Here is a 22,942-nt window from a genome sequence, read left to right as displayed (position 1 = left end):
AGAGTACAAATACATTGTTGCTCATTTACTTACATCACTGCTAACAGCATATCTGTTAGTATTTATCCATGTGCTTTGTCGTGTGCTAAATTTGAAGTCGTCTGAAACGTCAGGAGTATTGTGATCAAAAGTATTAAAAAAAATCTTGAGTAATTATAACTACTATTTTTATGCCACTTACGGCACATGCACATATTAGTTTTTACGAGTTACTCTTCGAGCATTTCGAAGATGTTGTGGTGTAAATTAAAATTTTAATAATATTTAATGGTGATGGGTCATTCGACTCCACCGAAATTCGACACTAATTAATAGGGTCAGCTTGGTGCTTCTGTCGAACTAAGTAATTTTTTTTGTTATACACCATGTGACTGCAGTGGAAACATTTTGCATTGCTTCTATCATTACACTAGTTTTTCGACTCTGTGTGTTATTACTGCAAGCACTCACTGTATCACAATTCGAGAAATGGACGGTAAGGTGTGTGAGAGTTATCTCTTAATCACTGTCGCAAATTTGTTCTCGTCATAGAATAATGTTATCGTCGGCCTTGCCCCAACTGTATTGTAAACTTTCATTTATTCTTTCGTTCATTTACCACTGTATTGGAGTTGATGTATAAATCCAAACACACGAACACAGAACATTACACACAGTTATATTAGATGTTGCAAAATTGCTGTGGGGCTTTGTTTACAGCACAATAAGACAACACCAGGACTAGAAATTTAAACTTTTCATAGTAGACGCAATTTATTTACCGATAGGCCCACTTAAAGAAACTGCAACACTTTACATGTACATAGCTACCAGTGTACATATTTACAAGGGACGGAATAGGGATCCGAAATGATAGAGGCAAGTAGGTAAGTAACACAGACAAGCAGTGTTTCCTATAGTAATCATCTTGATTCGTCCTTTACATTTCCATAAGTTGTTCATTTTCATTTTGCATCCTGCCCTGCCCTCACCTAACCCTATCCTGCTTGCATATATGTTTATATTATTTCTGTAATATATGTGTCAGTTCAGTAGTGTTGTTCTGAATTTTCTATGGCTGAATAAATAAATAAATAAAATAACCACAGCTGGGCGTGTGGAACTTGTTCGACTAAACTGTCAGAGGTACTTGCCAGAAATTTGATTTGGGGCCTCAATAAAATATAAGAGGTCTTAGAGATAAAGTTATTGAACTACTTGTAGATGTTGATTCTGAAATTACTGGTATATCAGAGCACCAGTTAAATAACTTGACAATTCAGAGGCTTCCTTTACCAGGTTACAGATTAGCCAGCTGTTTTTCAAGGAGTTCCTTGCAGGGTGGGGGAATGGCTGTGTACATAAAAAACAGTATTCCATTTGCGTCCATAGGCGTATCACAGCACTGCACTGAACAGATATTTGAATGTTGTGCAGGGGCAGTTGAATTTAGTGAAACTAAACTTATAATTGTTGTTGTTTATAGGTCCCCTAACTCTTGACGTCAGAGCATTTCTGCTCAAGCTAGAGATTCACTTTGTAGGAAGTAACAGAAATTAGTTACATGTGGTGACTTGAATATAAATTTTGTATATGGTGATGCAAGAAAAAGGATGTTACTAGATCTCCTATATTTATATGATCTGATGCAGACTGTGTTCTTTCCAACTAGGGTGCAGGGGGACAGCCATAGACATATATTTTTATTAATTTTTGATTACTAGATGGCCAGTCAGTTAGTCAAAAGATGAATAGCCTTTCAGACCATGATGCACAAATTTTAACACGAAAATGCTTTTGTAATCAAACAGATGTCACATATAATTACAAACTATGTAGGAAAGTTAACAGCAATAGAGAGTTTTTTAAACCTTGTCAAGGAACAAGAGTGACAGGATGTTTGTAGTGCCGATAACATAGAAGATGAATATAATGCTTTCCTTAACACATTCCTCATGCTCTTCGAGAGTTGCTTTCCATTAGAACATTCCAATCAGGGTACTAGCAGTAATAGGCAGCCCGGGTGACTGACTAGTGGGATAAGGATATAATATGGAACAAAGTGGGAATTGTATCAAAATGTTAGAAGTAATCACAATCAAGCTACAGTAGGCCATTACAAACAGTGTTGTAAAGTGCTTAAAATGTTATTAGGAAGGCAAAGAGTAAGTGGTATGCAAATAGAATAGCTAATTCACAGGATAAAAGTAAAACTATATGGTCAGTTGCGAAGGAAGTGCCTGGTCAGCAGCTCAAGGTTGACGATATAAAGTCAGTTCATAGTAAAAATATTTCTGTTACTGATAAATCAGATGTATGTACAGTGTTTAACAATCATTTTCTGAGTATTGCTGGTGAATTCAATAAAAATTTAGCTGCTACAGAGAATCATATAACTTCCTTGACAAATGTGTTTCCGAGATTGTTGTCTGAAATACTCCTCTGTGACACAGGCAAGGGGGAGATTGAGTCAATAATTGAATCACTGGAGACTAAGGACTCTCATGGATATGATGGAGAGCCTAGCAGAACATTAAAGTATTGTGCTGCAAATGTTAGCCCTGTATTTAGCCATACTTGTAATTTTTTTCTTTAAAGTACTCAGTAGTAAAGCCACTTTATAAAAAGGGGGAAAGGGTTAATTTAGACCTATTTCTATGTCATTAGTGTTTGCTAAAGTTATTGAAAAGGCCGTATATGTAAGGATAATTGATCATTTTATATCACACAGTTTGCTATCAAATGTACAGTTCGGCCTTAGGAGTCATTTGACAACTGAAAATACTATATTCTCTTTTCTCTGTGACCTACTGGATGGTATAAACAAAAGGTTTTGAACGCTAGGCATATTTTTTGACTTAACTTAGGCGTTTGATTGTGTTGATCACAAAATATTGCTCCAGAAGTTGTGGAATACGGGCAGTGTCTCACAATTGGTTCACCTCTTACTTTAGCAATAGACAGCAAAAGTTCATTATTCACAATGTTGAGAATGGCTGTGATAGGGGGGGGTCTGAGTGGGGTATGGTCATGTAGGTGGTGCCCCAGGGATCAGTGTTGGGGCCACTCCTGCTCCTTACTTATATAAATGATAAGCCTTCTAGTATTATGGGTAACTCTAAAGTATTTCTGTTTGCTGACGACACTAACTTGACAGTAAAGGATGTTGTGTGCAACATTGGCTCTGTTTCAACTAGTGCATTTTGTGACCTAACTTCATGTTGTTGTTGTTGTTGTTGTGGTCTTCAATCCTGAGACTGGTTTGATGCAGCTCTCCATGTTACTCTATCCTGTGCAAGCTTCTTCATCTCCCAGTACCTACTGCAACCTACATCCTTCTGAATCTGCTTAGTGTATTCATCTCTTGGTCTCCCCCTACGATTTTTACCCTCCACGCTGCCCTCCATCACCTAACTTCATGGCTTGTAGAAAATAAACTAATGCTAAATCACAGTAAGACTCAGTTTTTACAGTTTCTAACACACAATTCACCAAAACCTGACTTTTTAATTTCACAGAATGGGCGTATGATTAGTGAAACTGAACAGTTCAAATTTCTAGGTGTTCAGATAGATAGTAAACTGTCGTGGAAAGCCCACACTCAGGATCTTGTTCTAAGGCTTAATGCTACCCTTTTACTATTCCAATGGCATCTGAAGTGGAGTAATTGTTCGACACGAAAATTAGTGTACTTTGCTTATTTTCATTCGCTCATGTCGTATGGTATTATATTTTGGGGTAATTCTTCCCATTCTAAAAGGATATTTTTGGCTTAGAAATGGGCAGTTGAGGCAATAAGTGGTGTAAGTTCACGAACCTCTTGTTGACCCCTGCTCACGTGTCTGAGTATTTTGATATTGGCCTCTCACTATATATATTCCTTACTGCCATTTCTTGCTAACAATATTAGCTTATTCCCAAGAATTAGCTGCTTTCATTCAGTTACTACCCTCCAGAAATCAAACCAGCATTTGGATCAGACTTCCTTAACTGTTGTGCAGAAAGGTGTGCAGTATACTGTTGCATCCATTTTCAATAAGTTACCATTTGGATTCAAAAATCTTAGCAGTAATCCATGAGCGTTCAAATCGAAATTGAAGTGTTTCTTCATGGGGCACTCGTTCTATTCTGTCGAGGAATTCCTTGAAAAATTAAGCTGATTCTTGTTGTATTGTTGATTGCATTATGGACTGAAATTTTTTGGGTTCATAAACTTTTTTTTCTGTTATTACTTTTATGTTGTAATTTCATGTACTGACATGTTCCATGACCTTGGAGATTTGTTCCTCAATTTGGTCCTACTGAACTTGATGTGTAAATAAAATAAAAAAAGGAAATCCTTTTTTGTTTTTGTGTTATTTGGTCCTGATGAATATGTGAAGTAAAAATAATGTGGCTGCCCAGGTGTCTCAGTGTAATATGTCCTAAGATAGAAACAAATAGAGTAGACAAAATCATTTAATTTCTTGATGAGTCGTATGTTTGATGCATGTTACCAGGGCCTTTCACATGACACCGGTTCTCATTGTGTTATGCCAGCACACATAGAAACTAGTTTTGTCTTCTGTTTCATAAGTAACTTACATTCATGCACTCACTAAAAGCAGTTGTGACATAGAACTAAATGTAATTTACTTCCACTCCCTTACAATTTATGCAGTATTTCTTGTAACCAGAAAGATTGATTAATAATGAAACTAATGAAGTATCTACATTTATACTCTCCAAACCTCCGCAACTTGTGTTGCAGAGGATACAGCCCATTGTATTAGTTGTTAGGATTTCTTCCTGTTGCATTCGCATATGGAGTGTAGGACGAATGATTGTTTGAATGTCTCTCCGCATGCAGTAATTATTCTATTATTATTCTCATGATCCCTTTGTGAGTGATACATAAGGGGTTGTAATATATTCCTAGAGTTATCATTTAAAGCTGTTTCCTGGAACTTTAATGGATTTTCTCTGGGTAGTTTCCATCTACCTTCAAGAGTCTTCCACTTCAGTTCCTTCAGTATCTCTGTGACACTCTCTTCCATGGATGAAACAAACCTGTGACCGTTCGTGCTGCCCTTCTCCATATACATTCAGTATCCCCTGTTAGTCCTATCTGGTACTGGTCCCACACACTCGAGCAATATTGTAGAACTGGGTGCATGGATAATTTATAAGCAATCTCCTTTGTAGATTGATATCACTACCCCCAGTATTCTACCAATAAACCAAAGTTTACCAGCTGGTGTACACACCACTTAATCTGTGTGATCATTCCCTTTAATATCCCTTCAAAGTGTTACACCCTGGTACTTGTATGAGTTAGCTGGTTCCAGCAGTGACTCATTGATAATATTATCATAGGATACTATGTTTTTTTCATTTTTTGAAATGCAAATTTTAGATTTCTGAATGTTTAGAGCAAGTTGCCAATATAGTATGACATGTGAAAAAAGAGCGAGTTGGGTTTCACATGATCGATGTTTTTGAAATCTATACTGGTTGGCTTTGAAGTAGTCATTCTGTTCAAGATACCACATTATATTTGAGTTCAGAATACGTTCTAAGATTCTACAACAAATCAATGTGAAGGATATTGGTGGTAGTTTTGTGGATCACTTCTACTGCCTTTCTTGTAGATGGGTGTGACCTGTACCTTTCCCCAAGAACTGGGCACGTGTTTGTTTGAGGAATATATGACAGATTATACTTAGAAGAGGAGTTAACTCGGCCACAAATTCAATATAGAATCTTATTGGAACTCCATCAGGTTCTGGAAATTGGTTCAATTGTAATGGTTTCAGTTGTTACTCAACACCATTGAGACTAATACTTATTTCATTCATCTTTTCAGCTGTATGAAGATTAAATTCAGACAATTCTCCTAGCTTTTTCTTTCTAAAGGAACATATTAAAATGAAGTTAAGCATTTCAGTTTGTGCTTTGCTACCCTCAATTTCAGTTCCTGTCTCATTTGCTAGGGACTTGATGCTAACTTTGGTGCCCCTAACAGCCTGTACATGTGACCACAATTTCTTTGGGTTATGTGAAAGATCACTTGACAGTATTCTGTTACATTAGTCATTGAACACATTATACATGACTCTCTTGGCAGTCAGCTACATTTCATTCAGCCTCTCTTTACTTATAGCCCTATGCTTTGCTTTGCATCTGTTTGCAATAGTCTCTGTTTCTTTAGAAGTTTCCTCAGAATGGCTATATACCATGGAGATTCTCTGCCATTATGAACTCTTCTAATAGGTACATCTCTCCTGTATGTGGTCAAGTATTCTGTTAAACTCAAGCCAGAGTTTCTCTAAATGCTCATGCCCTGTGCTGGAAGTGTAACCTTCCTCACTGAGATATGATACTTCTGATTTTTTTTATCTAGTTTACTGAACATATATATCTTTCTTCTTGTTTTAGTTGTCCTTTGTCACTAGCACATCATGGTCACTGATACCAGTGTTGAAGTGGGCATCCTCAAAGAGGTCAGGTCTATTTGTTGGCATTAGATCCTATGTATTTCCATCATAAATGGGTTTCATAACTATTTATTCTAGATAGTTTTCAGAGAAGGCAGTTAGTAAAGTTTCTTAGAATGTCTAATCATGAAACTTCCTGGCAGATTAAAACTGTGTGCCCGACTGAGACTCAAACTCGGGACCTTTGCCTTTCGCGGGCAAGTGCTCTCCTGAGCTACCGAAGCACGACTCACGCCCGGTACTCACAGCTTTACTCCTGCCAGTACCTCGTCTCCTACCTTCCAAAATTTACAGAAGCTCTCCTGCGAACCTTGCAGGACTAGCTCTCCTGAAAGAAAGGATACTGCGGAGACATGGCTTAGCCACAGCCTGGGGGATGTTTCCAGAATGAGATTTTCACTCTGCAGCAGAGTGTGTGCTGATATGAAACTTCCTGGCAGATTAAAACTTGCGCGTGGGCAGAAACGCCCTGGACGGTGCCGAGGTGGGCGGCAGTGGGAAGAGGAACTGGGCATATCAACCGCAATTGGCGGGGAGGAAGGGACGCCCGAGGTATCCATGACAGCCAATCCAGAGTCCAGGGCGGGGAAGGGAGCCACCAATCCACCCGTAAGTGGAGAGGGCCGGCGGCAGGCCTGCGGGGAGACGGCAACCGGGGCTGCGACGGTGACTCGAGGACCACATCCGTACCCGAAGGAGGTAGGGAAAGAGGTGGTGGCGCGAGTCCCGTGGCAGTATGAGGGCGGAGCTGATTATGATGGGGGCACTCCAACCCTTTCGACGTCTGCAACGGCGTCACACACTGCCCATTGGCCGCGGCGACTGTGGCAGGTGTCCAACCCGACTTGCGCCTGTCTGTACTCGCGGGCCCATATGGCCGTGCCAGGGGCATACCGCTGCGAGGGCTAGGAGTGGGAGCGGGAGGAGGATGGCATCAGCAAATGGAGCAGGGTCCACAGCTGTCACCCATGAAGGAGCTCTGCTGGACTGCGTTCGTCAATTGGCGTAGTGCGATAGGTGGTCAAAAACAGGGTGAGGGCCGATGTGGTTGAAGGTGTGTCGACCGACTTAGTCAACTTGTGTTTAAAGGTGCAGACAAGCCTCTCCGCCATGCCATTGGACAAAAGGTGGAAAGGGGGGCTACTGATATGTTTGATACTGTTGGCCTGACAGAAGTCATGGAAGGAGGACGCCATGAATTAGGGACCATTATCGGAGACCAACGTGTGGGGCAGACCCTCATGGCGAGAACCTGGGCGAGGGCCGTGAGTGTAGCCGCCGTGGTGGTGGATGCCCTGCGTACAACATATGGGTATTTGGAGTAGGCATCAACGATAAGTAACCACATGGACCCCAAAAACGGGCCCGCAAAATCGATATGGATGCGATCCCAGGGCCGGCGAGGCACAGGCCAGGGTGCAAACGACTGAGGGGGGGCTTGCCTGGTGACGTGCACAGACAGTGCACCCACGGACCAGGCGCTCAATATTGCCATCGATGCCGGGCCAATACACATGCCGGCGAGCCAAAACTTTTATACGGGACATACCCCAGTGCCTGTGGTGTAACAAACTGAGCGCTTGAAACCGCAATTCCGGAGGGATGACCACCTGGTGGGCATCCGACTCCGTGACCAACAGAAGGACATCATCGACCATGGAGAGCCTGTGGGACAGGTGGCACCAGGGGCTGAAATCGGACTGCATCGAACGAGTAACATGGGACTGCCACCCGTGTACCACGTAGTTGAGAACCTGCTGCAAGACAGGGTCACAGTGGGTAGCCGCAGCAATGTGAGCAGCCATAAGAGGCAGACTGTCCAGTTCATCCTGGCGGGCAGAATCAATGTGAAAGCAGGGGACCTCCTGTTGGTCAAAGGCAGGATTGGGGCCTGCTGGGAGATGTGACAAAGCATCTGCATTAGCATGGTGGGCGGTGGGCTTATACCGGATCATGTAAGCGTGATTACGTAAAAGCAATGCCCAGTGCTGGAGACTTTGAGATATCCGCTCGGGAAGGTGAGAGTGGGGTCTAAAAAGTGTAACCAAGGGTTTATGGTGTGTCAGGAGGGTGAACTTTCCCCCAAAGAGATAGGTGTGAAATTTTTGGACGGCGAACACGATCACCAGGGCCTCCTTTTCAACCTGGGGTCAACATCTTAAGAGGCATAAACAATGGGCTGTACAGAGCCATCGGCATCCCGGTGCGCGAGGATGACCCCAATGCCGTATGCCGACGCATGAGCTGCCACAACCAAGGGGTGGTCCGGAGAGAAGGGAGTAAGGCAAGGGGCAGACTACAGCATCGCCTTTAAACAGAGAAAAGCCTGGTCACAGGCATGATTACAAACAAAAGGTGTCCCTTTGCGACGCAAGTGATTGGGGGGTTGAGCAACGGAGGCAGCCTGGAGCAAGAACTTTAAGTAATAAGTAACCTTGCCTAAAAACACCTGCAGTTCAGATAAGTCCTTGGGATGAGGAAGGGCCTCAATGGCTGCGACATTATGACCCGAAGGGCGAACGCCATCTTTGCTAAGCCAGTGGCCTACGTATTCCACTTCTGGTTGAAAAAAAACACTTGTCCAGCTGAGAACATAGACCAGCAGACTGTAGTGTGTGAAATAAGGTGCTGAGGTTTTGCAGATGTTCCTGGCGGGAACGCCTGGAGACCAAGATGTAATCCAGGTAATTCACACATGCAGTGATAGGCTGTGTAAGCTGCTCCAGGAATCGATGGAAAATGGCTGGTGTCGAAGAGACACCAAAGGGAAGGCGCTTGTACTTATACAATTCAAAAGGCGTGTTGATAACCATGATGTTCTGAGATTCGGCATCCAAGGGCAACTGGTGGTATGCCTCAGGCAGGTCAATCCTGGAAAAATACTCTCCCCCGGCAAGCTTGGCAAGAAGGTCTTCCTGTTGGGGATTGGGGAAGTGTCAGCGAGGGACTGTGCATTGACTGTAGCGCCGAAGTCCCCACACAGCCGAAGGGACCCTTTGGGTTTCCGTATGACCACCAGTGGTGATGCCCATGCACAGTAAGTTATAGGTTCCACCCATGCTTGTTCTAAGGTGATTTAAGGCAAGCCAGAGCTTCCGAGCGAGATCAAAACCATTTATCTTCTTACTGGGGTCATCGATAAGCTTTTGGTTCTTGTGTGTCCCTTTGCACCATGATTCCCCCCAGGCTAGCTTTGGGTCGAAGTCCTGTAATTCCCTGCCAATCTTCCAAAAGGGGGCCCTAGATTTTAGCCTGTTGATGGGTGATAAGTCTTGGTGTATAGGGAGTTCTGGATTGTGTACGATCTTCCTATATATTCGTGAGGTCGCCATGGAGCGCCTTATATCAGGGGGTACTATGTTGGCAAGGACTGGGAGCCAGTCACATGGGGTGGCCCTAAGTGTGCCTGAGATAATTCTCATCGTCTCTTTCAATAGGATGTCTACTTTATTTACAAGTGCACTTTTCGCCCAGACTGGTGAACAATATTCAGCCACACTGTACACGAGGGCTAATGCTGACGTCCTTAGTGTATTAGCTCCGCACCCCCATGATGTTCCGGCCAGTTTAGACATAATGGCATTTCGAGATTTTAATTTCTGTTTGGTGTCTTCCAGATGGGAGCTAAACGTTAGTGTACGGTCTAATTTTACTCCCAGATGTTTGGGCTTATCTTCAGGGAAAGCTGTAGTTTCCTGCTTGAAGCTCTGTTATTAAGGTGCATTATGGTACTGGTCGTTTTATTGGGGTTGGGATGCAAATGCCACTTAAGGTAGTACGTGTTCAGTGCTTCGAGGTCCGCATTCAGTGTTTTTTCAAGATCTTCGAAATTTTTGCTTTGGTATGCGATGGCCAGATCATCCGCATACGCAAATTTACGCGACCTGGTGCTCAGCATATCAGATATGTATAAATTAAAAAGGGTTGGCACCAGGGCTGACCCCTGCGGCAGGCCATTGTTTATGACCATGCTTTTGCTGCTCTTTCCATGGAGATAGACCTTGATCTTCCTGCCTGTCAGCATATTTTTTAGTAATGTGTACGTCTGATTGCATTTGATAATTCGAGTAAGCTTGAGCAGTAGTCCTTCGGTCCAGACAGTGTCATAGGCTGATCTAAGATCTATTAATACCAGGCCCGTTTTCAGCTTGTTCTGATAGCCTTTCTCTATATATGTTGTAAGGGACAGAACTTGTTCACAGCAGTTCCTTCCCACACGGAACCCTGCTTGATAGTCTGGGAGGTTCGCCTCAATGTATGGTGCTAGTCTGGCCAGTAATATTCTCTCAAATAGTTTGTAAGAGGTACAAAGCAGTGAGATCGGTCTATAGTTCTTTGGATTATCTCCATCCTTCCCTGGTTTCAGTACTGCTATTACCTTGGCTTCTTTCCATAACTTTGGGGGTGCACCTGATTTAATGCATTCTGTAAAGAGCTTGGCCATCCATTTCCTCCCAATGGGTCCCAGCTCCCTCAGAAATTTTGGGAGAATTTCGTCGGGTCCGGCTGCTTTCCCTGTTTTCATTAGTGTTAGGGCCTGGGTAATCTCCTCGACGTCTACTGCTTTGACAATATCTAGATTAGTTGGATTATTGGCTAATTCCTTGGTTAGGTTCCTGGAGATCCTTTTCTTCTCCTCAGTCTTCAGGCGTATTTTGGAGGTCTGTTTCATGGCAGTCGCTATTTCGGATGGGCCCACACCCACGGCCGATCTTTGTGGTGTTGTGGCACCACCCAGTTTCCATAGTAGACCGCAACTCTTCCTGCTAGAATGGGTAGAGTCCAGATTCTCCATTGCCATCTTCCACCTGTTGCTACGTTCCTCGTTAATGGTGTTGATCAGTCGTTCTGCAGTCTCATCCTCCCCACTCCTCTCATACTGCTCTAACAATGACTCGCACTCCTCTGACCAGCAAGGAATGTATTCCCTCCGGGCCCCTCGGGGGATAGCCTTTAGGGCCCCTTTATATATCAGGTTTACAAACCTTTGGTAGTTCTCTGGACTTGGTGGTATTCGATTTATTGTCTTGTCAATAAAAGATTTATATTTCCCCCAGTCTGCTTTTCTCATCAGATTCCACTGTGGAATCGGGGGGCTCTTTATGATTGGGATGGAAAGGCCGATCTCCACAATAATCGGGAGGTGTTGGCTCCATGGGAAAACTTCGAGGACTCTTCTTGTAGCTTGCATTGGTACGCCCGTTGCGCCGCGTGTGGCAAAGGTCAGGTCAGGTGTCGTCTTTGTGCCCCATACTTTTGAATTGAAGGACGCTCTGTCCTTGGGATCAAACAGGAGGTGTAGGTCCCGGTTGTCAGCCCAGTCACTTAGTCCAACGCCTTCTGGAGTGGATCTCTGATATACCCATCTGGTGTGCTGGGAATTAAAGTCGCCAGCATAGATTGCTGGATGATTAGCCTGCGGTAAGATTCCTATAGGCCATTGCTGCGAAGGTGGGTTGTAGACATTGTAGATTGTCATCTCTCCCAGTTTAATGCTTATTGCGTGTGGAACCGATTCCACATTGTTCTCGAGGTTTCCTAGAAGCTCATTTTTCACCAGGGTCGCCATACCATGTTTGTCGTGTCCTGAGTATCCCACATTCGTGAATCCTGGTGTGCATAATCGTTCAATGTTTTCATCCGTCAGGTGTGTCTCCTGCAAGAGTACGACACTTACTCTTTCTCTTATTACAATTTTTTCAAGGATTTCTCCTTTCGTCCTTGTGTAGCCTTCTATATTGAAGTGGCACACTCTCACCATCTTCATGCAGTAATTCCACTTCTGAATCGTTTGCCTTCTTGTGGGCCGGGAGGCATTTGAGCGTCCGGTCGCCGGAATTGTGTAGACTTTTTGCCGTTGCATTTTACTGCAGCGTTGCCCGGGGAGCACCATCTTGGAGGTTGTGTACACGTGTGGGGACTTGCGGAGAGTCCCGTGTGTGAATGTGGTGAAATCCAGACAATGGACCACCTACTGGTGTGTGAAGTGGTAGGATATAGTGGAGAACTGAAGGACATACATTACTTGCCTGACCTAGCCATAGATTGGCTCAAAACTATAAGTAGCATTGTGTAGTGTTGTAATTTCCTGGTGGATTGTAATGACACTGTAATATTTGCCTTGTATATGCCGAACGATAAAAAAATAAATAATAAAAAAAAAAAAAAAAAAAAAAAAAAACAAAAAAAACAGGTTCCACCACACCAGCGGCCTGGAGCCGATTAAGTTCCTGCTTGACCGCTGGCCGTAAGGCCACCAGAAGGGGCTGGGCCCGGAAAAAGCGAGGCTGTGCATCTGGCCAGAGGGTGATGTGCACCTGAAAGCCGGAAGCACATCCGAGATCCGGTGCAAACAACAATGCAAAAGCGGAGCACAGAGCATCCAAGTCCTGAAACGGAACAGCTGTGGAAATGACCTAAACTTTGTCGGAAATTGAAAAGCCAAACAGTTGAAACGCATCCAGGCCAAAAATATTAGAGGCCAACGGATGGTCGACGACAAAGAGGGTAAGGAGCCGGGGAACATGCTTGTACGTTGCCTGGACGACGAACTGCCCACGAAGGGGAATGGAACTGTCTTCGTAGGTGACCAAACGGCGAGAGGGAGGCAACAATGCAGGAGAGCCCAGCCGAGTATATGCCGCCATAGTAATCAGGGAGACGGAGGCCCCAGTGTCGACCTGAAAACTGACATCCTCTGTGAAAATCCGGAGTGTGAGGAAAAGCTTCCGCGCTGGTGGGTCATCCTGTGGGACAACCGATTGCGGAGCATGGACTGTATCTTGAGGCCCAGGAGCGGCAGGACTGGATCAAGTCGAGCGACTACGACAAACCGATCGGATGTGGCCCTCGTTGTTACACAGCGTGCACGTTTTCCAGCGGTGGGGACAATCAGCCTGCGAATGGGCAGTAAAGCACTGTGGGCAAGATGGAAGTGGGCCGCGCGACCGGCGATGAGGGGCGACTGAAGGCGGCAATGCCATAGAGATGTCAGAACACGAGGAGTCCTGACGGCGATGGCATCTGTCGGCCGGGCCACGTCAACGTCGCGAGGGCGGAACCCGCCGTGACACTGTGATCGCCGCCCCCCTGCGGTCGCGCCATAAGACGCTCGTTAACCACTTGAGCAATGTCAAAGGAGTGGGCAAATCAGAGAATCTCTTCCAAGGAGGGGTTGTTGTGTTTCAACACTGCAGTACGGACCTCAGGCTCGGGAGCCAGCTGAACCATCACATTCCAGATCAGAGAGTCCGCATACAAAGCCTTACACTGCTGATTGGTGCACGTAAAATCGCATCGATGGCTGAGACCCTGCAAGTCCGTGACCTAGGAACGATACGACTGACCAGGCTCTTTATCGTACTGATGGAACGCCAGCCGAGAGGCGACCACATGGTAGCGTTGGGAATAATAGTTTGTCAGCAAAAGGCAGATCTCATGGAAAGATAGAGCCACAGGATCGGACAACGGTGCCAACTTGCGGAGAAGAAAGAACGTGTCCGGAGAGGCCCAAGACAAAAACGACGACTGCTGCAAGGAGTCGTCCGTGACTTGAAAAGCAGTGAGATGTTGTTTCATGTGATGTAAGTAGGTTTCCCAGTCCTCGTTAGTGTCATTAGGGGGGGTAGGACGTCAAACAGGCCGACTTGGAGCAGGAGAGGCACCACAGGACATTTATTTTCTACTGTCTATACTTTCGCAAATAAATTCATAAAACTTTGTCAGCATGACCAGGAAGGATTCAGGATTCACACTCGTAGCAGTGGAAGTGCAAAAACATAACAATATATATATATATATATATATATATATATATATATATATATATATATATATATATATATATATATATATATATATATATATATATTTATGAAATTTCATCATTTTTTTCACTTACTGTTGGCTGCATTTGTTGCTATAGGTACATTTTTCTTCACAAGTAAGAGAGATTCTTTGATGAATTTTGCACAGCATACAAACCATACTTACAGGTGTATGAAACTCTAGAATTTTCCAAATCTATTAAAAACTGTGGTAAAAATTGAGATAATTAACTACAAAATTTAATTTTTTTTTTCTAAACATAAAGTTTAAAACATAACAGCTCATTCATTTTTTCATAAATTAAATAGATTTTAGAGTTTCAGACACCTGTAAGTATGGTTTGTATGCTGTGCAAAATTCATCGAACAGTCTCTGTTACTTATGAAGAAAAGTATACCTATAGCAACAAATTCAACCAATAGTAAGTGAAAAAATGATGAAATTTCACATGTAAAAAAAATTATTTTGTTATGTTTTTGAACTTTCGCTGCTATGAGTGTGAATCCTGAATCCTTCCTGGTCATGCTGACAAAGTTTTATGAATTTACTTGTAAAAGTATAGACAGTGGAAATTAAAATGTCCTGTGGTGCCTCTCCTGCTCAAAGTCAGCCTGTTTGACGTCCTACCCCTCTTAAAGGGTGGAAACGACGGCGGACGTGGGAAAGCATCGGACACCCGAGGACTCTGAAGCTGTTGCGGTAACGCGTCCCGGACATCGACTTTGTCCGTTAGCAACTGCAGCGACTTTTGTAAGATGCCTAACTGGAGCTGCTGCCGCTGCATGAGCTGCTGCTGTTGCTCCAGCAGACAGACCAACTTCGCCTCCATACGGAGAATGACCACCGTTTACCTCGTCGCCAAAATGTTGTAACTGCGACCGGGACGGTAGCAATGACTGAAAGTGCGGCGGGACTCGCGGAGAGGCCCGCCAACAACAACACAGCGGGAGAGGACGGACACGACCAGCGAAGGACAGAACGAATACAAGAAGATCGTACAACGGAGTCACAAGGAAACAAACACGTCCATTCGTACACAGAACAAGGAAGTAAGCTGTCTATCACGAGGCGAGGTGTCAACAGACGAACGCGAGATTAGACTGGCTGGCTGAGCGAGATGCAGGCGCTTAAGTACGCTATCGGGGGCACCGCTATTGGCCGCTGGAACCAGGTGTTCGCTGCAAATTGTGAGCTTCGTTGAACTTCCACGCGCAAGGCTGGTCTTCTCATCCTTCTGAGCTAGTCACTGGTATGATCCAACAATGAGCTTGAAGCCCAGATGACTTGGTTGGCCTATTATGTAGCTAGTGAAATCTGAGCATATAAGCTAATGCCATCATTGTTCAACTAGTTGTTTGTTTGATAGGCTTTTTCAAGCTATTTCAGTTTGCAGTTATTTTAATTTGTTTACAAAGTTCACGATGTGTAACAACCAAATCCATCAAAATGTTGGAAGTGTGACATAGATACCACATTATACGTATTGAGTCTCCATAATATACGCATTGAGCCTAAAATATTTTGACAGTTATTGGGGATCTGATAACCATACAGTGTTGTAACTTCAGTCTACAAACCAACAAACAGTTATTGAACTTATTTACTAAGAACTTTCTAGAGTTTTATATAGACTCAGCTAATTAGTAATAAAATGGGTGGAAGAGGGTAATATTCACCCTGCCTTCAGTTATGGTTTTTTGCTTTTCCATTTGCAGTCAGTGTGTGGTGGCATGAATACTTACGTGCCATTAACTTTGGTGATACTACCTCATTTTGTCTTATGGTTTCTATGGGATCTTTGTAGGCTACGCCTACCATTTGTGATTTTTGTCATGTGTGTCACACTGGCATAAAAGGAAAGGAAGCCTGTGAACATTTGTACTGCCGTCTATTTTTATGTTCTCATTATCTACTATTAGGTGAAATGTGGTATGAATTGCATTCTAAATTGAATTCTCTGTGCATGCTACTAATTTCATATTAGCATTCCACACCCTATTCTTAAAAGTTATTATTCACAAGTATTGCGAGATGTGGTGGTAATGGTGGAGGTTGAAGTGCTGGGGGAAAGGGAGAGGTGCCATTTGTAAACCATCACCATCTAGATCTCATTCTGTCTGATGAACGTAATCATTCCACTTCAGAAACTACAAAATTCTTTGATTCCCACCTTGACATAGAAATAGCTCCCATACTTCAGTGGAGCAGCAGTCGTTTCATGGCGCACACACAGAGGAACTGAAATTTCAGCACTGACTGATGGCTTTGTGGTAAGTGAATATAGTGTGCACAGAAAAGAAAAGATGACAGTAGGGAGACAGCTTCTCCCTCTTACTACCAAAGTAATCACTGCCGTAATGTATGTCCATCATGGAATAACTTTCTGCCCCTCTATCAATTAGTAGACACAAGGCTAACAGCAACCCCATCACACAACTCCCCCCAACCATTCATATACATTTGAGATTTAATCAACACACTATGCTGAGGAGCTCTTTTATCGTCTATACCCAGGGCAGAGCAGTTGAGAGCTTCTCATTACCAGAAGATATATATCATCTGATTATTGGGTAGAGCATAAAAATTGTCATTGCTATGGAGTCATTCCATCCATTAATCTTTCTATATGCTTTTTTGCCCTTGTTTGCACATGCATACACTGCCCAGTGATGAGTGACTGACAGTCTGCATTCCAGTGACCATTTCTGTTCCTGGATACATCTATCAATCAAAACAGTGCCTAAAACAAAGCCCCCAAATTATGTCCTACACAAGGCTGACTACATGCTATATTAGAAGAACCTGACAGTATGCGGGAATGGTTGCATTATATTGTAAGGATGATATGCCACCCAGTGAAGCTTCCATTCAATAGTCATCAACTGTGAAGGTAGTGTGTTCCCCGGTGAAGTGATGAATGACACTCTGCTGCGTGAGACTGGGCAAATCTGCATCTATATCTGGAGATATAAATACAGACCAATTGCCGAGCAGCTTTCTGGTAGGACAGTAAACAGAGATTATTGCAACAGTTCCTGTGAACAGTGGAAACTATCACATTAGTTGCATGGGAAACCATTCAGGATTTCAGGAAGAAGTGGGAGATGCCCAACTAGTCCTGTAGTGTGAAAGTCTCGAGCCTGACCTGAGAGATATAGCCCAGACACATCGGTGCAGATGGTCTTGTCTGGATGTAACCTGCCAGACAGTTTGTCACTCTCAGCATGGGGTCAGGAGATATTGATTGACCATCAAAAATCTAACCCCACTGGAGGTAGCAATATAACAGGCTTCCATATATAGGCACCACCTAATAGTTACTTTTTTTTAATGTATTTGTGTTCAGGACGGCCTGTTGGGAACATCTTTGTGTTTCGTACATCCAAGGACATCTTCCAGTTTTCGTACAGTCATTCCGCTTCCCAGGTTATTTTAGATTGGATTTGTCAGTGCTCTGTCTATTCATTTTGAACAAGAGAACAGTATTCCTCAAGGTCTTCTTTTAAACCTGACATTGTTTGCAATTGCTATTAATAGTATTATGCCCATAGAAAGTTCCCCAATTCAGTGTTCCTTGTTCATAGATGTATTTTCCATTTTTATCCCTTCTTATCACAGCATCACCAGCTAGGTGGAGGAGTGTGTTGATAAAACAGGTTTTAAATTTTTGACTGTGTTCTTGTATATCACTCTCATACTGTTTTTAATTTGCCAGTGTTGAAAATGAAGGACAGTGTTTTAAATTGTAGATAATCAGTGAGGAGGCCTCTGGACCTCATTTATTATCAAAAGCATACTTGACTGCCAGATCTGAGGGACTCCAAAGTCATGTCTGTTAGAACAGTAAATATTTTAAAATGTATTTGCCTGTGGCCAGAGGACCAGACAAATTGGATCTGGTCCCCACACTCCACTAATGACACTAGCCTGAGGTTTACTTAAGATATCAGAGGGCTCGTAGGTAAAAATATTGTTCTTCATTCATTACAGTAACACCTTTTCCTTTATTGAACTCAAATTTAATACCTGTGTTATCAGTGAGAAGTGCTATGAAGAGTTTCTCCTTTTTTCCAGCTTGTACCTGCATCATGTAGCAGTTTTAACATAAACTAGGTATATACCAAAATGTTTGACAATTGATACTTGTAAAGTAGCAGAGAGCACATGTTGATTTGATATATAATTTGAGTCTCAAAACATTCTGTGTATGACTGATTGGTAGCAATTGTACGAGGCTGATAAGTAATAGCTCCAAACTTTTTACTTGAAAACTCTTAAAGCTTTTTTAATAAAACACTTTTTATTAACATTCTACATTTTTATTCTTCATGTGTACATATTTATTTCTCAGTTTAGTCACCTATTGAATGTTTGACTTTATTAATGGAACCACCTCACTTCTGCTTGCACTGCTCCATCACTATTAAATTGAAGTCCTCTAAGATGTTCTTTAAGTTTTGGAAACAGATGATAATCTTGAAAATCACATGGGACCATGTTGTTGCTGTATAGATGATGACCAACACTTCGAATTGTTGCAAATGTTGCAGCACTTGTGTGTCATATGGCATTGTCATGTTGAAGGAATGGGTGCTCAAAGTGTGGACGAACTCTTCGAATTTGCAAAACTCAATTGAAGACCTTTCTCACAAACTAATATAGTTATGTTACACACCACCATGTTACATGCTACAATTTGGAGCCTTCTAGCGACAGAGAGTTGCAATTTGCTTCAGCAAAGCAGGAAAGTCAACTGAATCATGTGCAAGGCATGTAATACCTCAACTGATATTGAGAACAGAAAAAAATTGGAGGCATTACTTTTCAGCACAGTCTTGTAACTATTGGTGCCAATATATTGAAAACGTGTACTGACAACCTCATTACTTAACGCCGAAAATATAACACATCCATCTATGGATGGATAAGAAAAATTATGGAATTATCTTCAGGTGTATCTGAAACTACTGAAATGAAGTTGTCTGTTGTGACTGTCAGTAAAGGATGTGGTGTGATATAGTGACTTGTTTATATATTCTTTGCTGATCATTGAGAGCACAGGAGCTGGTGCAAAAAACAGTGCTGTGATTTATTTGGCTCTTCAGGTGAGAAAATGGATAAGTGACACTGTCTGTCAGAGTGAAATTTGGAATCTGTTTTATCTCTAGTCAGTGCTAGTTCAAATGCTTGTGTGATTCAAAGTACATCTTCTAATAAAGGTTAATATAGTTTTAAGGCTTGCATGAACACATCATCTTATTAAATAGTATTAATGTGATACTGTTTGCAAGTAAAAATGCATTTGCAACTCAGTCCTTGATAATTTGAGCAGGATTGTGATGAAATTTTATCCAATATGCAATGATGTGAATCCTAATAGATGTAAATATAGAATATACACAGGGAGCTATAGATGAGGTGGCATAAGGAGGTCCCTGACAGCTTGCAGCACAATTTTCCTCTCATTGTTTGTGGCACTTTTCCTGAAGTGTGAGGTGCTGTTATTTCAGTTCTATTTGCTGTTGTAAGCAGGTTTCATATTGTTCCCGGCACTTATCCAGCTGTTCAGAATGGCCTGTTCTATTGCTTTGTCTTGGACTGTTCCATTGCTTCATCTTTGACTGTTCTGATACACATTCACAGTGTAAGTTATTCAATTCCAGTTTTATGCTTGTGGGGGGAGGTGTTTATGGAATCACAATGAACAAAAATGTACTGTACAGTGTGGCTACTGTCGCAGTAAGCATGAGGGGTACTTTATATGGCCCAGCAAAAATACTGCAGTTCCCATAATTATGTGAAAGTCCAGTAATATAGCAGCGTTCCATAGCAAGTGCATTACAAAGGCAGTTTTTTTACTTTTTACGAAAAACATGAAACAAATTGTTTGTTACAAATAATTTTATTCCTTCTCAAAATTTCATGTTTAAAATCTATGCACTTCTTCATCAATTCAAATCAATTTTGGAAACATTTTTTTCCCCACTCAGGTGTTGGTACCCCAAATTGCAAGTTTGGGAAGATGCAAGAACTTCTTGAAGTAATGAAAATCATTAACCACATATTTTTTTTTCAATGGAAGAGAACAAAAAGAAGTCATGAGGTGATAAATAAGTTGAGTAGGAGTATTTGATGTTTTTTTCTCCATCATGATGAAGAATGATGTGACATTTTTGGTTCCTTTTCCTGATTTCTATGATGACTTGTGGCAAATGAATCTTATACTGTTCAGCATTTCCTTTTCTTTGACCTTCTAAATTGATGGTCACAATATGTCCATTGTAACCAAAGAAACAAGTGCTTTTGGTTTGTCATGAAGCATACAAGCAGTTTGTTGTAGACTGGTTTTCAGCTCATATTGAGTGTATACAAATTTCATCTTCTGTTCATACAATGTTGTACATCAATTTTTCATTTCCTCGGTGGTTTTTTTTTTCCAGCATTTCCTAACACCAATAGATATTATACTTTTTTGATCTTCAGTCACATTGTGAGAATCCAGCAGGAACATGGTACACCCTAGGGAAACGGCACTTGGGTCATTCCAGTGACTGACAAATAAGTTTGAGAAAAGCAACATTCCACATGGAGCTTCAACAAAGATTATCGTCTGCAGCATTGTCCCCAGAACTGATTGTGACCCCCTGCTTTTGAGTTGAGCAGAAGGAGTGAACCAGAGACTTTTAAAATTCTGTGATAAGGGAGGCTGTGTCATTGTGGCTGTGTGCCATAAGGTAGAGAACTGCAAAGTTCATGTGTGCACTACCCATCAGAGGCTACTACCCTGGTAGCTTACTGTGTGTGGTGCACACAGTGGTCTTTTAGATTAGGTGACTGTCTGTCTAGTCCAGATAGCAATTGCTGTAGGGGACCTAGAAGTGTCAGTAGGAGATCGAAAGAAAAACTCCTGCAAGTGAGAGCATTAAAATCCTTTTGCTTAACTGCTGAAGCATTCACAAAAGTGCCCAAGTTTGAAGTGCTTCTCAAAAGCTCTGGAGCTCATATAATATTAGGTACAGAAAGCTGGTTTTTGTGGCAATTGTTAACACACATCTGTTTCTAAAAAAGGCTGTCAGTAAGTCCTGAAATGCAGTTAGGTTTTCATGATTTTTCTTTAGACTTGCTTTAGTTACTGAACATTTGGGTAGAATTACTTTTTAGACACCCTTGTCTTTTGCAAAAACAAATAATGAGAGAATTTTACAAATAGTTCTCAGATTTTTGTTATATCTCATGTTCTGTAGATTTTGGGTACAAAGTGAAGTAATTTTCTTGTTCCTAAGTTCAACACTCAATTTATTAATTTAGTAACAGTTGATACCTTGTCTTGATAGTAAATTAATGCCACAATATTTGACATTATATCTCATTAGCATCAACTGGTACATCTACTTTCATTATCTGTGCTCATAAACTTTAGTGTTTTCCCATTTGTATTTATGATATCAACTCATTAGATCCTTTTTTGTTTGTGGTGTATGTGTGTGTAATGTAAATTCTTAGAACAACATTTTATTTTCAGTGTTTTGGGTATTAAAGTGATATCTCCAATTTACTTTTGAGTGTGGTAACTGTAGTGTTTGTGTATCTTTCATTTAATCGTATTTGTTTACTATCTTGATAACATTGCAGGAATGTTTTCTAACCCCAAATTAAGAAGCTTTGTCAACCGCAACTTGGTAGCCATTGTAATGATACCTAGTTTGATAGGTATCCATTGGGGATGGCTTAGGCTTCAATCTGTGGAGGAATTTGTTCCAAAGGAAGAGAGAAAAGATCTTCCGATCATAAGGGTGAGTGTGCATAGAAATCTTGAGGTGCAGCACCATGCTGTTCAACTGATATTATGCTTTATGTGCAAATATTTAAACATCTACAATATAATTTAGAATCTGTAGAAACATATCCCCTGACTTGGAAATATTTCTTAATACTTATGGCATAAATTCTGTTGTTAATTTTCCTGCCAGAATGGTACATGAGAACAGTACACTTACATTAATAGACAACATTTTGGTAGGTTAAATGTTTATCCAGTTGTTAGTAGACTGTCTGACAGTGGTGCATAACTAGGCATGCTAAATAACTTAACTGATTGCAATGAATTAATATGTAAAACAGTTATAGTAACTATTGAAGAGACAAAGAAAACTTTAAAGCAGCTTAGTTCAGTTTAGTTATGTCATGTTCAGTAGATCATTTTCATTATTATTTTATTGATATGATGTGGAACAAGTCAGGTTATAAGATATATACAGGGTGTTACAAAAAGCGGGAACGCTTATTTTCCATGTTAGAGCTCATTTTATTACTTCTCTTCAAATCACGTTAATTATGGAATGGAAACACACAGCAACAGAACGTACCAGCGTGACTTCAAACACTTTGTTACAGGAAATGTTCAAAATGTCCTCCATTAGCAAGGATACTTGCATCCACCCTCCGTTGCGTGGAATCCCTGATGCGATGATGCAGCCCTGGAGAATGGCGTATTGTATCACAGCCGTCCACAATACAAGCATGAAGAGTCTCTACATTTGGTACCGGGGCTGCGTAGACAAGAGTCAAATGCCCCCATAAATCAAAGTCAAGAGGGTTGAGGTCAGGAGAGCGTGGAGACCATGGAATTGGCCCGCCTCTACCAATCCATCGTTCACCGA

The 22,942-nt window shown here is 41.9% G+C and overlaps 1 protein-coding gene across 1 annotated transcript in view; it reads left to right on the top strand.

Annotated features, from left to right (window-relative positions):
• Window positions 1-216: 216 nt before the first annotated feature.
• The window catches only part of LOC126477080 (uncharacterized), a 41,130-nt gene continuing 18,404 nt past the window's right edge, over window positions 217-22,942 (top strand). Inside the window, exons 1-2 of the mRNA XM_050103590.1 lie at window positions 217-475; window positions 21,915-22,075. Of these exons, the coding sequence (XP_049959547.1) occupies window positions 469-475; window positions 21,915-22,075 (168 nt within the window). The 5' untranslated portion in view covers window positions 217-468. The remainder of the gene's footprint in view (window positions 476-21,914; window positions 22,076-22,942) is intronic.

The sequence above is a fragment of the Schistocerca serialis genome, chromosome 1, assembly GCF_023864345.2.
Source record: "Schistocerca serialis cubense isolate TAMUIC-IGC-003099 chromosome 1, iqSchSeri2.2, whole genome shotgun sequence".
Lineage (NCBI taxonomy): Eukaryota > Metazoa > Arthropoda > Insecta > Orthoptera > Acrididae > Schistocerca > Schistocerca serialis.
This window is presented reverse-complemented; position numbering and strand designations above follow the sequence as displayed.